Source organism: Poeciliopsis prolifica, unplaced genomic scaffold (assembly GCF_027474105.1).
Source record: "Poeciliopsis prolifica strain line A6 unplaced genomic scaffold, Auburn_PproV2 SCAFFOLD030, whole genome shotgun sequence".
In the NCBI taxonomy this organism is placed as follows: Eukaryota; Metazoa; Chordata; class Actinopteri; order Cyprinodontiformes; family Poeciliidae; genus Poeciliopsis; species Poeciliopsis prolifica.
Genome location: NW_026562405.1, coordinates 1,961,926 through 1,979,428, shown reverse-complemented (window position 1 = coordinate 1,979,428; position 17,503 = coordinate 1,961,926). Strand labels below are relative to the sequence as shown.

At 34.5% G+C, this 17,503-nt stretch overlaps 1 protein-coding gene across 1 annotated transcript; it reads left to right on the top strand.

Moving 5' to 3' along the window:
- The first annotated feature begins 4,200 nt into the window (after positions 1–4,200).
- Positions 4,201–15,426, top strand: LOC129372660 (complement decay-accelerating factor-like). The gene is made up of 14 exons (XM_055050077.1): positions 4,201–4,207; positions 5,118–5,174; positions 5,725–5,964; positions 7,228–7,413; positions 7,522–7,621; positions 8,365–8,435; positions 8,534–8,716; positions 9,844–9,909; positions 10,922–11,014; positions 11,156–11,212; positions 12,406–12,444; positions 12,522–12,563; positions 12,660–12,711; positions 14,107–15,426. The coding sequence occupies exons 1-14, from the start codon at positions 4,201–4,203 to the stop codon at positions 14,132–14,134; spliced, it is 1,221 nt and encodes a 406-aa protein (XP_054906052.1). The 3' UTR covers positions 14,135–15,426.
- The last annotated feature ends 2,077 nt before the right edge of the window (positions 15,427–17,503 follow it).

Genomic DNA, 17,503 nt, shown 5'->3' with positions numbered 1-17,503 from the left:
TTTATTTTTATTTCTTTGGGTGACAATTTACAGCAGTAATTCAATTCTAGATTCTTAGAAGTTGTAGAAGTTGAAAACCACTGATCATCGGTCTGGTGACAACTTTGATGAGCCATCTCCTGAAGACAAAATCTCACGAGGAATCTGGCTTGTTCAAAGAAAACGCTAATGTTTTTTTTCCTATAACAGACTAGGAAACACTTATCTGGCCTTATATTGATATTATAAATCTATTAATTACATTGTTTTGTTCTTTTCTTGCAGGCAAGCCCCTAATTATAATTGAAAGTTAATGATTGTTGGAAGTCTGAAGCTGAGTGCAACATGTGTTATCATTGGTTTGGCTTTAACATTATTTTATCTGTGTCATTTATCAGGTAAAGAATATTCACCTATTACAGGTAGTGTGTTGACAGTTGCGATAGGTAACAAGAATTAAATTCTCTCTTTGAAATTAATATTAGCATTTTCTGTGGCTGAAATAGCAAATGATCGAAAAGTATATTTGCAAGGTAAAAACTGTTTGTTATATTTAGCAGTCTAAATTTTAGCTTTTAATGTCAACCTAACTGGGTTGACAGTTAAGTTGACATTAAGCTGTGCAAAATGTTGATTGATTAAACAGTTTCTCCTTGCTTTCTTATTTCTCTTTCTGTCTCGGTTGGATTTGGACCCATCTGTTAGGACACCTAGTGAAGCACTTCAAGATGATGAGTTCCTTACTAAACCATGGACAAAACAAGCAGACTCCCATTTATAATTTTATATGGAATTGGATTTTTTTTAGTAATGATTTCTAATAAAACACACAATTTTATTATAAAGTTGTGATTCTTTTTTTCCCCCCACAATAATATACATTATTATTGTTTACAGAAATCAATTTAACAAAAAAAAAAGAAAACGGAAATTGGATTTGAGGTCCCCCTAGTGGCCATGTTAGGTCAGTGTGTGTCCAAGTGAGTAAAACTGTAACTAAAAAGGACTTACCCTTCAGGGACAAAGAAAATAAAGAGGAAGAATAGACCCAAAAGCCAAGATAAATGTATGTTGGATGTCTCTTGGCAAAGTAATATTTATCAAAGAGATTTTTGAAACTGCTAATAGAAGATTAGCTTTTTATTGACCTTGAATGGTCCAGTTCAACAGTTGGTGCAGATTGCTACCATCTTTGTATTTGTGTGAAACTGAGTTTTAGTTGCAAATTAGTTTATTATCTTGGTTGGCCCTATATATTTTTAGGGTCTTTTTGGCTTCATAATGTTTGATAATAATTCAAACTTCTCAATGTTTGTCTAGCAAAATGTTTCCATGCTACATTACTACTGCATTAATATATCAATGAACTAATCTAAGCTGTAGTTCCCAATATGTTATTTACTTCTCAGCATAATAATTTGTGGTTAAAAGAAACATTATTTTTACATCAACTTGTAAGTTGTGTAACTTTATAAGCTACTTGTACATTTAGAAATTCATAAGTTAATTAACTTATAAGTTATAAATTATAAGTTTCTTAACTTATAATTTCTTAACTTATAATCTATAAGTTAAGAAGCTTCTCCAAGAGTACTGTTAAAATTATTTTAAGGCACAGAATCAACCCAGTACAGGTCCACATTCTCAGATTAAATGTAGAATTACATCTAAGAGAAATTAATTTCGTCAAAGTATGTCATGAATATGTGTGCATGTATTCCACCTTAATTCCAGTGCATACTAGTTTTTTGCTTTTATGACCACTAAATTATACATGTAAACAGTTAGTCAGAGATGCATCCATCCATCCATTTTCTGATCACCCTGCTCCCTGCTCCCATGTCGGGAGCTACTGGTGCCTATCTCCAGCTGCATTGGAGATAGGCACCAGTACATCCTGGACAGGTTGCCAGTCTGTTGCAGGGCAACACAGAGACAAACAGGACAAACAACCATGCACACACACTCACACCTAAGGAGAATTTGGAAAGACCAATTAACCTGACAGTCATGTTTTTGGATTGTGGGAGGAAACCGGAGAACCCGGAGAGAACCCATGCACACACTGGGAGAACATCTAAACTCCATGGAGAAAGACACTCACACCTAAGGAGAAAGACCCCGGGCTGGGAATCGAACCCAGGACAGTTTAAACGATGGTTTGTGTTACAATTAAACCATTTCTAGGTGGTCTGAATGGTCCCTGAATGTGTGGAGGCCCCTACCAACAGCCACTGAGTTTTCTTTGCCTTGATAACCCTGTCCTACAATTCCAGATCTCAGAGGTGCTAACATAAAAAAATTATATAGAGTTAAACCCCTTGAGGCTTTTCTGATCTATAAATCAGTCTGCAGCCAAGTTGTTCTAGAAGTTAAATAGATATCATTTGGGCTTAATTAGTAAAATGGCAGAAAATGTACTTATTACATAACTTCATAACCAGCGACCTTCTCTCCTCTGGGCTGTTTAACAGCTACAGTCTCAGATCAATTCAGATCAATTCAGCCCTCCAGGACTGTCACCAGCAGAAACAGCAACATTATGTCTGTTGGGGAAAATATATTTTTGCTTTGCATTGTCTCCACATGATGGCAATGATATAGAAGGATTCAATTAGATTCTTGATTAATATGGGTTGTTGCTATGTTGTTGTTTGGTGTTTTAAGATCTTGTTCAATGTGCCCTTTTTTAATTTTGAGCCCCTTCCCCTCCAATGGTCTTTACACGGCCCTGCGTTGAATCATGTTTTCGTCAATATTATTTTTTTTTTTTGGTGCAGTTCATCTTTTTCAGCTCTAGATGTCGCCAACTCCCATGTAAAATTCAGCATTTTTTGTACAAGTGAAGGGCACGTGCGATTATTTTTAAAGCATTGGACTTAAAATAAGTTTTTTTTCATGCTGCACTTTATAAGGTAATACTACACTTACTACTTTTGAAATAAAACATGGTATGAGTAATGAAACTCTAAGTGCTACAAAATAGTCAGTTTTAGCTTTAAAGCTTTTAGCTTTAGCTTTTGGTATTGTATTAAAAATACAATACCAAAAAAAAACTTTATATATTTATTTATTTATTTTTTTAATAGGATTTTACAGCTAAGATGAAAAACTCCTGGAGTTTTGTGAAAAATTGATGGGAATTAAGTGTTATATCCAAGCTGAAGCTGTTGAAGCAGTGAAGTGTGTGATAACATAAGCATTCTGCAAGAACAAATAAAAGCCATGAGAAGAAACATGAGAGGAGTAGTAGCTATATTAAGTCAGTTTTTTGCATCACTTTGTTGGTATGTCTAAAAGCAGGTGAATTATGCAGCCAGAGGTCAATATATATATACTTTGGAAACATGTTTTCCCCATTATCGGACATGAGGAGAAACAGATGCATTCTTGTAAGCTGCTGAGAAAGGGAGGTGTCTTGATCCTTCACTTGGACAGAGTGTTGAGAGAGATAAGAAAAGCCTGCCATGCACCAACCTGCACCTACTAATGCTGGTATATTTTTACATGCCTTACAAGGCAATAGAGGCCAGTACTGTTTTCACAGATCACATTTTACAGACCTTACATAATCAGTCGTTACATTTTTCAACTTCTAAACCAAACCTGAAGATAATTTAAGCATTATATATTAGCTGAGTGATGTGTTTCATCAGAAATCTTGTGTTAAAAGTAAATTTTATGTTTTTGGACAACTTTGGATAAGAAAATCCTTCTAGTGTCAAAATAGAGGGCCCAACGCTTTATGTTGCCTGGTAACAAGACTTTTATGTCTGGGTGTTCCTCTGGTAACACTGGGTGGAGAAAAAGAAAGTCCCTGTCAACGCGGTTGTGGTTCAAAATGGGTGCCGGATTCCTTGGAATGTAACTATATGCGTGTGTGAGGCAATCAGTCACTACCTCCTTTTGGAAAAAAATGATCAGCTGTATCCATAACAATAGTCAAAACTACAGAGAGTGACTCACACTCGTTTCACTGGTTTATGTGCTTTGAAAAAGGTGGAGTAGTTTAAGGATTAAGTCATTGCCAGTTTGACATTTATATTAAAATAATTCTGATTTTATTATTGTGTTTTGTTTTTCCTCACAGAGACATTTGAACAACAGCTGATGATTAAAAACGGAGTGTTAACAGATTGGAAAGGAATGGAAAGGATTCCACTTTCTGCAATTGCAGCATTTGGAGAAAAACTTTGTTTCTTAACACTGATGAGGCTGAGGATGACTGGTGAGCAGGGGTGCTGCCAGGAATCTTGGGCCCCAGGACAAAAAATTTAATTGGGCCCCCCACGCAGCTGTTGTTACAATTTTTTGGGTCTATCTGACCTATCAAAAGGGTCACAATTTTAAAGGCTTGCAACTAACTGCTTTGCTTTCTTTGGTCCAATACTGATACTAGCACAATATTTACTGCTCATGAATTTTACATGCAGCAGTCTACATACAGTGCTCAAATATTTTGTATTAGTTTAAGATTTCTGAAATGTCTCACCCCATGAGCAAGTCATAGGTAACATGCAAAATACAAATAAAACAATCCCGACTTCTCAAAAACTGCTATGTAGTTGCATTTTATTTAAGCTGCAGTACATAACTTTAATAAGAAATATGTTTTCTCCACATTTGTTAAAACTGTCACCATGTCGTGACAGTTTGTTTTGAGGCAGATAATCTGTGAAAACAATCAATCTCCCTGAACTCCTATTACTGGCTAAAGTAATGCAACATTCCAACCAAAACAACCAATCAGAACCAGGAGGAGGATCTTAGTGCTGTCAATCAACTTCATTCACTCACCGCTAAATGTGCTAATGGTGGAGAAACAACTCATCATTATTGGAAAATCGTTTATCTGCTGTCACTGGTAGCTAGGCTAACTAGACTGAGCACTCACAAGAGGCTATGCTAGCTGCAGAGCGAGGGGGATGAAGGATGAGTAGCCACATGAGATTGTGATTGACAGCATTAAAACTTTCTTGCCACTGACTGGTTGTTTTCAGCACTTTGACAAAGCAAAGGAAATAGATTTTTACAGATTATTTTTCATACCATACTGTCACAACATAATGACAGTTTTAACAAATATGTGGATATATATCTTTATAAAAGTTACATGCTGCAGCTTTAATTTCACTCAGGAGAGGGCAGGTCAGGAGGGACTGGGCTAGAGTTCCTGCTGACTGACTCAGCTGTTGGTAAGTGTGGTAACAGGTACAGGGACAATTTAAATATATTAATATCCCCCTGTTGGTCAGGGGCCCTTATAATTGTCATAACTTTTTCCCCCTATACTGCGCCACTGCTGGTGAAGAAAAACAAATATATCTACCCTGTCTTAGCCATCACTTCGATGTGAATATTTCAATATTATTTCACTATACTTACCTTAATTTGTTTATTTTATTCTTGTAAGAATTTTTGACTAATTTGTGAGTAAAAGCAGAAACCTCCCCTTAAAAGCATGTAACAAAAACTACTATTCTAAACATATCCAGAAGTATTTTCCAAAATAAAGTGAATTACTAATTTCTAAAATTCAGCTTACAGATTTGGGGGAAACAATGTAATCAAAACTGAAAATTGCTTATTGGTTAGGGTCCTGTGAAGTTATATGTTAATGAAAGCTATTTGTTTGACTTTGGAGAAAAACAATAAAGTATAAAAACGTTTTCCATAACAGTATTAGAAACTTCCATAACCACACCAATACTTTTATTTTGAAAACCTCCCCACCTCTACCTATAGTAACTGTGTTTGACTTGACGAACAGAGACACTATTAGGCTTCAGGAGGAGGAGAATCGTTTACACGGTGAGGAGCGACTTTACACGCCGCGTTTCCATTGTAACGAAGTTGGACTGAGGAACAGGCAGCTTTATCCGGACAGTTTGTGTCTTCTTCTACAGTCTGTTATGGAGGTTTTACTGGACAGCCGCAGACAGGGAAAACTCCTCATCCTGTACCTATTGATTGGGAATGTTGCAGGTCAGTAATGCGGCACCGGCGAAGTCGGCTATAAAAAAGCAGTTTCAAGTTTTGTTTGCATAATGTCAGAGTTTCTTTGACAAATAACAACGCCTTTATTTAAAAATAACCAGGACTTTAACTACTACTAAGAAACATTCTTAAAATAGATTGTTCTTTTAAACGCCACATAAACATATTAGAATAGGCTATTACGTTTTAAAATTAAGCATATTAGAAATGTATCAATTTTGTTTAGAGAGAAGGCTTAGAAGACAAAACGTTCACAGCAGGTTAGGGTGTAATAATAGCAGGCTACTATTATTATCATTATTCAAAGCACTTAAGCCACAGCAGACGAAAAATAGACAATGTAGTACATGTTTAAATCCCCTGGGGAAAAAAAATGTTTGCCTTTTGTTTTTTTCACATATTATCCTCATTCACATGCGAAGTTATGCCTCTGGAGTGCATATGAACTGTATAATCTGCATGTCACATACAAACAAATTACAGTCATGTTAATATCTTTTCCAGATAATTAACCTTGCATGACTTTGTGTTTTTGTGCTTTTTATGATGTGAAGCACTTTGATATGCCTTGCTGCTGAAATGTGCTATACAAATAAAATTTGATTGACTGATTGTTGTATTCACACAAAATGCTAATTTATACTTTAGCATATTAGCATTTCACAGCATATTTTGTAGGAGCATTTTAAAATTACCAGATATCACAATAAGTTTTGTATAGCCTGGGTATTGCCTTCCAATGCAGTTCCACTCGTTTCTAATCTCACTTCACGGCTCCATCTGGATTTTCCCCCAACAAAGTGAATTTCTCTGGAAGAATTTCTTCCAGGCCAATCAGTGAACAGAAGGAGTGATGATATTTTCTGCCCCACTTTAGAATTGTAGCCTGCCTGTAGTTTTAGCTATGGCAGTGGAGAAAGTGAACAAAGCCATTAAGTAGTGTTTGCCACTTCCTAATACTGAATTAACATTAACAGTCCTCTAGTTCAGCTTAGCTGAGTTCCTCTCTTGGCAGTAGAGGATTGTTGTTTACAGTGCTGGACATTTCCTGTAAGCTTCATGGCATAGAACTGGCGCATTACGACATGGCCAAATGTAGCATGTGGGTAAAATTTAAAACTCATGTCAAGTCCACACCTCAAGCAAGCAAAAGTCCAGATTCTTTGTACAAAGCGAAGCGTAGAGCAAGGGGCTGGTTTTTTACCAGGATAGTGTGTGTTTTTTCTTAATTTTTATTTTATTTTCTCCTAGCGCAATGTTCTAAACCTGAAGCTGGAGAGAACATGGTTCTCACCGAAGAATCTCTTCTAAAAAATGACTTCCCAGAGGGTTCCGAGGTCACATTAGCGTGCAGCAACGGATATGAAAAGAAAAGTGGCTCTGGGATCATGAACTGTATCGATAATAAGTGGACCGAGCCAGATCTCAACTGCAAGAGTGAGTCCTGGTAGACTTGTTTATTACATCTGATGAACATCGTATCCAATATTCTTTATGTGGTCACCTTGTCTCTACATAATCTGCGTGTATGTTTTTATATCAAAGAGAAAGACTGTGGTATCCCTAAAGCAGAGCCACACATGAAAATTGACATCAGCCAGGGTACTCTGTTTGGTTCAATAGTTAAAGTAACCTGTGAAGAAGGGTATGTATTATTACACATATTTAAATTTTGCATTTATTTGATTAAATGCCATGGTGTTATCGCTGAAAATCAAGTGTATGTCTTGACTTGCAGTAGATTGACTAATCCGAGTGTTTTTGTTGATTGCTGCAGTACCAGCATTTATGTACCATACAACAATCTGATCTTTGTTAAGATCTTCATTTGGACATGTACGCACATTTAAAAAAAATGTTTAGTCAACAAAATTTGTGAAAAAACAACAACAAAAAAAACACACATGTCATCATCAGGTAGAAAATGACTTTAGTCATAAGATTTATGGAGCTGTTTATACATATTTCCAGACTAAACTACAGTTTTAAGATAAAAAAAATTCCACTTTACTACTGCAGTTCAGTTCTTTGCTTTTGTAAGAGAATATTGAGTTTAGTAAAAACCTGAGTGAAATGCCAGATGTTTTAAACCTTTAATGTATCTCTTGGAATGTTGGCCCAGTAGTTCAAGTTTGGTTTCATCAGCTCATACCACATTCTTCCATGAGGATTTTGAGATCATAGCCAATGTTATTTTTGGGAAGAAAGATAGGTTACATCCTAGTTAAAGGGAAGAGAATGACTCTATCTGAAAAGAGTTAATGCAAAATATAAAATTAGTAGCATACCGGTAATAGTTAAATATTAAGCCCTTCTTGCAAAGCTGAACTTTATTTAAGGTTCATCAAATTCTATCATCCCTTTCATTTTTGTTTTGTCTTTATGAAGTTACCAGATCAATGGATCAAGCTACAAACACTGCCTTCCAAAAGGGTGGTTTGGAAAGGCATCATGTAATAGTAAGTTCTGTTCAGTTTTAACTATTTTTTTTCTACACAGTTGTTCCTATTGCATGTTTGAACATGTAACAGCAATTTTCTTTTTCTCATTTTCTCAGTTGTTACTTGCTCCAAACCAACCGAAATAGAAAACGGCGAACATTCTTGGAGTAGTGACAATAAACCAAAATATCAAGAAACTATATATTTCACATGTAAACCAGGATACACCATGCTTGGGAATCAAAGTATTCAGTGTACCAAAACTGGCAAATATAATTCTGAGCCTCCACAATGCATTGGTAAGTCCTTGTGTTTTATTTCTGGCTTCACAAAAGATTCATTAGCCAAGACAACATATAAACAGTTTGCAAATACATTTGTGAATAATGTAAACCATCTTTCAACTACTTGTATAACTACTTAATGTCCAGCCTATCATTTCAGCACCATATAAAACTGACAATGATCCATCCTGAGAGGACAAACTGCTCATTTTCACTTATTTTATAGGTTTTTGAAAAAAGTCTCTCTAGAATTCCAACATAATCAAAAAAGCAAACACCACTAGTTCAAATGCAAATTTTTTTTCATAAAAAAGGCAAACATATATTTGTTCTTGACATACAGAGAAATTGCAAAAGACTAGAATTTGAGATCCTTTATTACATGCAATAATGTATTAGAATAATGAAATAATACTGTAATTTGTGGTTGTATTGCATAAAAAAACACGTCAAGCCTTTCTAAGTTTGTTTACTTATAGCCTAGAAGAGCGGTTAAATAGTGGCAGCCTGGAATGCAGTTCATTCCTCTGAAATCCTTATTTATGGTTTGAAATATCTTCTGGCTTTGTCGTTGTTGTGTTCGAACATGCTTTTTAACAAGCATTAAAGGTGTGTCACAAGACCGTCTCTGTTTGCTCTTTCTCATCTTATCCAATTGTAAAACTATATGAAATGAAATAAGTTTATTTTTAAGTTGAAGAGGGTGTACACAGAAGTTGCCAAGGGATCGCCATAGAAACCTAGCACAATAACAAGGCTTTCATGTTTGAGCACTAAAGGATGAGACCATTCTTTTCTATTTGCCCTTTTATGCCTGTGCTTATCCACTGTGGGTTCTGTACTAACTAGATCATCCATTCACTCCTAAACACTTCAGAGTACCTCACCTAACATGTACTTAACACTAAACTGTTTGTCCCTCGTCAAAATGTGTCTTGCTAACATATCATCCAAGTTTAGTGTAGCAGTTTTGAATAAGAGATTGCAACATAATTAGATACTTTCTGTGAGTCAAACCTACAATCAAATGCATCCTGCATGACTGTCAGTTGTAAAGTTTGCTGTGCATGTCAAATTTAAATGACCTGCATGTCGCAGAAGATATGAATTGAGAATGACCTCAGCTAAATGCTTATTTAAAGGTTTGACCAGAGAAGGCAACATTACAACAAACATTATTACAACTGCTCCCACAACAACTGGACAAGGTATAGACTGCTTAACAAATCTATTTTTCCACAGTTACATGTTTACATTGTACATTGTGACATATTAACAACAGGATTTGTATATAGTTCTGTGAAAAAGTATTTGCCCCTTGACAGATTTCTTTAAATTACTTGAATATTTATAGTAATCAAAAACATTAAGGAAAATAACTTATCCAGACTTGCCTGGCCATTTAGAAGACTAGTAATCGTTCCCCTTGTAAAATCGTTAAATAATTGATATATTAACCACATTTTTATAAAAATGTTACTCATCACATTCCAGTCCGAATACTGCCAAGACCCGTAGAATTGTTGTAGCTACCTCACCCAATGTGATCTGTATTCTCAAGATAGCTTATCTTCCCTGCATACCAGGTGATATATACACTGGACGACTGTGGTGTGCAAGTCTCTTTTTTTAAAGCATTTGGTCAGATTGTGTAGTGCTTCCCTGCTCCTAATCCAAATAGTCACTATTGCATCTTTATGTTCTTCGTGTACAAACTGAAAAAAGCTTTTAGCACTTCTGCTCCCTCTGCTTGAAATGCCTTGCAAACAAGAGCTGAAACTGAGAACTTGTTTCATTGAATGCTTTTTGTAAAATTTAAAAGAATGAGAATATTGGAGATCATTTCAACAGTGCCTGTGTTTTTCGATCTTAAATTGCCACAGTTTTTCAAATAATGTTGTTTATAACTACTTCATTGAGAAGTCACAAAGATATATTACAGGAATAATGTAAAACTTTTATGTATTGATATTAGATCATTCAAAGGATAATCAATTCAAATCAATTAATCATTTTTAAAACCCAGCACTACTGTACATCTGGCAACTAATACAGAATTTAAAACAAATATGCTGACTTTTAAATATGGTTATGGAATAGAAACAGAGCTCCTGAAGAAGCTAAAAACCTTTTCACAGCATTTACATATATTTTAAATCTACTCTCTCACAATAAACTGTCCCTCATTCAGCTTTATATGATAATTATTTTATGTAACAGAAACATCCACTGGTAATGGTTTGACTGCCACACCAACTTTTCACAAAGTCACAACTGTCACAGCATCCACAAATATCTCAACACTGAAACAAGGTACAGAAACAAATTCACTTGTAATTCTGCCTGCATATTTGTTGCATGCATGTTAGAAGTCATTATTCTGAATGATTAAACACATTTATTTTATTCAAATTAGGAAATATATGATAACTGTGCTAACTTTGTCATTTAAAGGATACAGAATAAGACCATCTGAGGAAAATAACACTACACCCAGTACTTCAAAAAAAGGTATCCAAAGTGTTCTTTATAAAGCTCTAAAATGTATTTTTTAAGTTAAGCTGGTAGGCAAATTTTCAACATAAAATTTATCATTGCAGCAGGTCTTTTTTTATTTATTTATTTTTTTTTTTGGTCATGAACGCATGTGTTTGGTTATGACAAAAGGAAAGAGAAATTACTTTACATTTCTAAGACAATGTGCAAGTTTGAAATCGTCAGTGTAGACTGCTGATCATAGCAAATTAGGAGGGTCATACAAACCTATGTGTCATTTAGTTCCCCCTTTAATGCCTAAACCATAATAACATATGTTTTTAATTTGCATGTATTTGTTCTGAGACACAATACATGGTTTTTTTTTCCTCTTTTTTTTTACTATTTATTTTTTTTACTTTGGGGCTTTGTATTGTTTTTATGGCAACATATTTTTCTTGCTCTTCCTTTTGTCAGTTCATAAATTAATTTCTTGCCAACTTTTGACCATTTTGATTCCAACATATTTCTGTATTTTACCTGTAAACATAAAGCCACTTAATAACCAGCAGTTGGATATCAGTTTATTTATCTGTGTAATAAAGTATTTTGATGAATTGTAGAGCTAAATTATCCTGTCTCACTTTATCTCACATTTAATTTAATTACATATTTTCTGTGGCGTTGATAAAGTTGACTATTATGAAAAATTACATTGTAACCTGTAATATTTCTGCTTTTATTTACTCATTTTCTAACGGCACACTCTATAGCTCATAGAACATGTCTGTAAATCCTCAATAATCCAAATAGAATTGCTTATGAAGAGATCAAAACTGCAAAAGTGCAACATGGTAAATGTTTGTGTGAAAACATTAGCTATCCATAAAAGACAACTAAGTCTTAATATTTGTCTTGTTGATTTTTCACTGTAGTTTAATGTGATACAAGCAGATATGATGCTGTAGTTTGATTTAGGGTTTTTCTCTTTTTTTTTTTTTTTTTGGTCATGACATAACATTCTCTAGGCCTGCTGTGCATTTTGTGTTGTTTTTATAATACTTTGTAACTATTTATGTTATATTTCATTAGAGTCAGAATGAGTTTTTTCTATCAGTTTTCTAAAGCATTGTGAATTTTTATGTGTGTTGATGTTTAACCTCAAAGACTAAATCTGATCTTAACTGTAATGTTGTAAATCCACTAACAGCACTAATTTGTTCTTACAGAACAGAATATAGAGACTATAAATATAAACAAAGATAAAGGTGAGTTATTCTTTTGAAATCCAAAGATGCATCATCATTGGTCGGGCTTTTACATTATTTTGTCTGTGTCATTACAGGACATACAGCTGTTATAATCAGTGTGGTGGTTGTTACGACAGGTAACATGGATTAAAGTGTCTACTTGGAAGTTAATATTACTATTCTCTGAAATGGAAAAATATAAAAAGATATATTTTGTTTCATTTTCTTCACAGTACTCTGCCTAGTTGCATTCTTTTTAAACAAGTTTCTTATGAGAAAAAAAGGGTGAGTGATTTTATTTTATAATATTTACTAACAACTGCAAGTCTTCATAATTCTTTTTTTCATGCTAATGTTCCCCTTTGCATGTTCTGTCCCTTCAACCTCTGCGTGTTCACATATTAATGCACAGTAAGGTTGACCACTTTGATTCCATTATAGGATATGAAATTCACTGAAAAGCACTGAAACAATGTTCAAGCATTCATCTTTAGTGTGTGATTTCATTGGTTTTTAATTAAAGACCAATGCAAAAACAGTTTGGCATGTAGGGCTGTTTTAAGCTTCTTTAAAAAAGCTTTTTTTAAAAAAAAAAAAGCTTAATTAAAACTCACCCTACTTTATCTCTTTTGTATTTAAGTTCAAACTCTCCCATAGATGTCATTTTTTCCCAGACTCTTTCCACTTGTTGGGTCATGAACTCTGACCTTTAACTGAGGCAAGTGCACTGCAGATGCTTTGGATCAGTGGTTCCCAACCCTGGTGATCAAGGCACACCACCCTGTGTGTTTTAGATTTGTTCCTGCTTTCAGATGAAAGCAGTTTGGAAAACTCCTCTGATTCAACCAATAATTTAAATCAGCTGAAGCAAGGAAACACCTAAAACACACAGGGAACAGTGTCTTGAAGACAAGGATTGGGAAATATTGCTTTTGATAAGTTGTTAATGTGCTCTTGCAGAAATTTAGTTTTTCGGACACTTTTGTGAATCTTTACCAGCATGCCAAGTTTTGCATAGATGATAACGACTCTGATAAAGTCATAAATAGCTTTGAAACCTTTTCCCAGGGTGAAGGATGTTCAGGATTTTTTTTGTCATGTGGTCTTGAAGTGAAGACAAAACACTCAGTTTAGACTGGGCAACACACTCTGCTTTCTTCAAGGTTTCTAAACATTCTACTAATGTATAATCGGGTGAAAGGGGGCATTCATTCTCTCAAATCATACTGGATTTCAGTACTTTAATTTTTTTTCTCAAAAATATTTCTATTACAGTGACTAACATTTAATTCCCAGGAATGCTAATTACAAATGCCTTAAAATCTTTTTTTTTTTTTTTAAATAAATATTACAGCCCAATAATTCTCACACAAATTCCTTATTTGATGACACTATAGCTCATATGACACTGGAGAAGACCTGAAGCCGGAGTTATTACAGTTCCAATCTCTTTAAGTGTTCTTCTTCATTCAGGTATCCATTTCATATGTATTTTCTGACCTAACACCAAACAATCCTACCAAACAATCCTGTTTAACTTGTTTATGAAATTTGAAGTGCTGACGTGAATCTCATGTTGAAACAAGAACAAACATCAAAGTTGTCAGTTTTCTTTTTTCACCCCTATGGAAATGCAATTCTGATAAAGCAGTTTCTCCTTGCTTTCTTGTCTGTTTTTAGATCTGTTGGAAATGGAGCCGTTTGTTAGGACATCTACTGCAGATGAAGGACTGCCAAACTCTGAATGCCTTACCAGCAAGCATTGAACTAAACAAGTGACTTTCATTTATAGTTTTATTTTTTGCACTTTTAATAGAAGACCAAACCCATTGTAATACTATTGTATTGTGTCAAATCCTAATATTTAGAAGCACTTTTTATAGTCATTTTTATAATTAGTCTAAGTAAGTTGTAAATATTTTATTTCTCTTAATATTTTTGTTTGTACTATTTATGTTGTAAACCATTTTTCTACATATGTTATAAATTATTTCAGTAATTTAAAGAGCACATGGTTTAAAGTTCTTGAGAAAGCTTTATCCTTGGAGCTTCCAGGTTTTCCTGTTGTGTTCCATTTTATCACAACAGAGACATAATACAAGTTGTTCAGGAAGGACACAATGGGGTTAATTCAGTTTAGAGTCTGCATTGGAGGCTGTGAAGATACTATCTGTTATTTGCCTCCTGACTTGACTTTCTTTTCATAATTGTTTATTGTTCTCGGGTGGTTTTATCTACTCTGCAGAACAACAAAAATCCTTTTCATTGAGAAAGATTCCAAAACATCTCTACTATGTAAGATAAAAAAGGGGAAAATATAAAATTTTTAACAATGAAGCAATGTATATAAAATGTACTTTTGTATGAATACATAAAGGAGGAAATGTAATCAAAGACTAAAGTCATTTTTTATAAGTTCAAATGACTGGAAAACTATTGAAGTCTGGATTGAATAAATTATTCCATGAATTAAAAAGTAATTAGTGCCAGGACAGAACAAAACAGGATAAAATTATTATCGTGATGTCCCTGTGGTCCCAAAAACTGATGACCCTTCATTGTACCATACACTGTATGCATGGTACAATCAGCAATCCTTCATTCACGTCCCAACACTCTAAACTATTCTCAGTGGTACTTCTTGGACACAGTTTACCCACTTCCATTTAGTTTCTTTCTGTAGTAATTATGCAGATTGTAACAATTAATGATGATATAACATTCTTATATAAGCGAGCAGTTCTTTGATATTTAGTGTTAACTACGACCCCAGCAGAAAATGACCAAAAACACTCACTGAGCAATAATGGATGGTAACACAATGTACAATATGGAATAGTGGCATAACACCATTTGTTCACTTGTAAACCTCAGAGGTCTTCACAAATGCACACATGTAGACTCGGTGAACTGATAAGGAGCTTTCTGTGAAGGCTTAAATAAACCACACCAATTATTTACATTTGTAAAAACATTTAAAATTAAATCTAATTTTCTTAACAGTTGTACACTATTTTGTGTTGATCTTCTCTGACATACAAACATTTCTGTTACAACTCCACCTACTTTCAATGAGCACAAAGGGGGTGAAAATCTGGTAATGTGTGGATTTCAGCAAGAGCAGAAGGACTGAGAAGCAAATTTTTGGGGTAAAGCAAAAAATCTAAGCAACTAATCAAAAACTAAGGGAATGGGGTCTTACATGGTTGGCAAAGGCCCTAAGAAAACTTTGGGTTGAACCGTTTTAGAACTGATTAAGATTGTAAGTTAATTATATGACAGTTAAACTCATAAAAGTCATAAAAACAACTGAATCCACTGTAACTGCCCCCAAAAAAGAGTCTAGTGGTGTTTATAAATAATTGTCAGCGATGAACATAATTGTTTTTCACACATTATTTTTTAACTTAATTTCAAATGCTTTCTGCAGCATTATTTATAAGCACTAATCTTTTAATGTCACCAGCTGGTGTTTTTTAATCTTGCTTAAAGCCATTTAAGTAATTTGTGTCTGAAGAATTGTTTTTAAATACATCAGAGGCCAGAAATGTTGGTCAGTATTATAAACACTGTTAAAAAACAGTCTACAAACAAACTTTTGTAAGTTTAGACTGGTGATTTTAAGACATTGAACTGCAGGTAACAAACAAAATTGTCTGCCTGGACTATTTTTTTTCATGAAACCATTTAAGAATGGATAGAAAAACCCAGTGTCTGTTCATTCTTGTGAACCGTCTGTGGAAGTGAGCACAGCAGAGTAATCAGAGGCCCATTGTGCTGAGAATCACGCAGCCTAGTGTGATTCTTTGTCTATGTCTGTGGATATAGTACAATGTACACAGCAGTGTACACATTTGGGCAAATATATTTCATAATTTCAACAAATTATACCACGAAAATATTCCAAAAGAGCAGGCTTGCAGCTAGATACAAAGATTCGAAGAAAGTGTAAGTTTTGCTTCTAGCTCAGATACATTCACTGCCTCCGCCTGAGTTGCTTTCACAATTAATCAATAAACTAATTGCTGCTGTTTATTATTTATTTTAACAAATGTTATGAGAGTGGTATTTCCTTGACTGCTATTGGATCTGTCTTTGTTAGCCAGCTTGTTCTGTCTCTTTCCATCTCGATCCGAACTGCCTGATCCCGAGCAGACCATAGCATAGTGCATGGTAGAGCAAACAACACAATGGTAAATAGTGCTTCGCAGGAGGTTGCCCACGAGTTCAGTTAATTGTTGAAGTAAACACCCAGGTACTTAAAAGCCTCCACAACTTCAATGCCTGAGGCCTGAATAAGAAAGTGAAAAGGAATGTGAGACGGTTAGGAGTGGGGCAGAGCGAAGAGGGAGGTAGCTTAACTATAAGTAAAGTGAGAGAGGAACTGGTGAAAAACTTCACTTCCTCACAATGTATATTTTTTGCACAATATTTATTTTCATATAAAAGCATAATCTAGCACTTTGGGCCTGTGTGCCACTAAACATCTTTCTAAATGCTGAGTCCACAACCCACTACAGCTTTGATGCCAGTCTCTGATGATTATCTGTCAGAACGTTTTAGAAGAAATGCATACAGTACAAATTTGAAAATAAGGTTTGCTAAAGATTTTACTTGATTCCCACCACTGTCCATAAAATTTGAAATGCTTGAACAATTTATGAAAAAGAAGTTTTAAGTTCCTTCAATATTTAATATTATTATCACATAACAAAATGTGTAGTCTTATGGGTAGGTTTTCAGATCATCAAGGCACTACCTTAAGGATTGTGTTGAATAAGATCACAATACACAAGTATGAAATTAGTTGTAAGAGTAAGAAATTTGTGGCATGAATGCCATCTCAGCAGATCTTGAAGGGTGCAGTGCAACTTAGCTTGATGCTGATTCATATTGAGTCATTTGCTATATTAAGGTTTTCACATTTCCACTTTGCATACAATTTTATTAAAATTCCCTTTGCGTGGCAAACAATCCACCATTTGCAAAACTAGCACATCAGTTTCTCCACATTTCACCTTTCATAGCTTCTGAAAAAATGCCAACATGTATTATTTATTACATTGGTGTATTTTAT

Coding starts and splice junctions, on each gene's coding strand:
- LOC129372660 (XM_055050077.1), top strand. Junction 9,910..10,921: donor TCCCACAACAACTGGACAAG/GTATAGACTGCT, acceptor TTTATGTAACAG/AAACATCCACTGGTAATGGT. Junction 12,712..14,106: donor TTTCTTATGAGAAAAAAAGG/GTGAGTGATTTT, acceptor GTCTGTTTTTAG/ATCTGTTGGAAATGGAGCCG.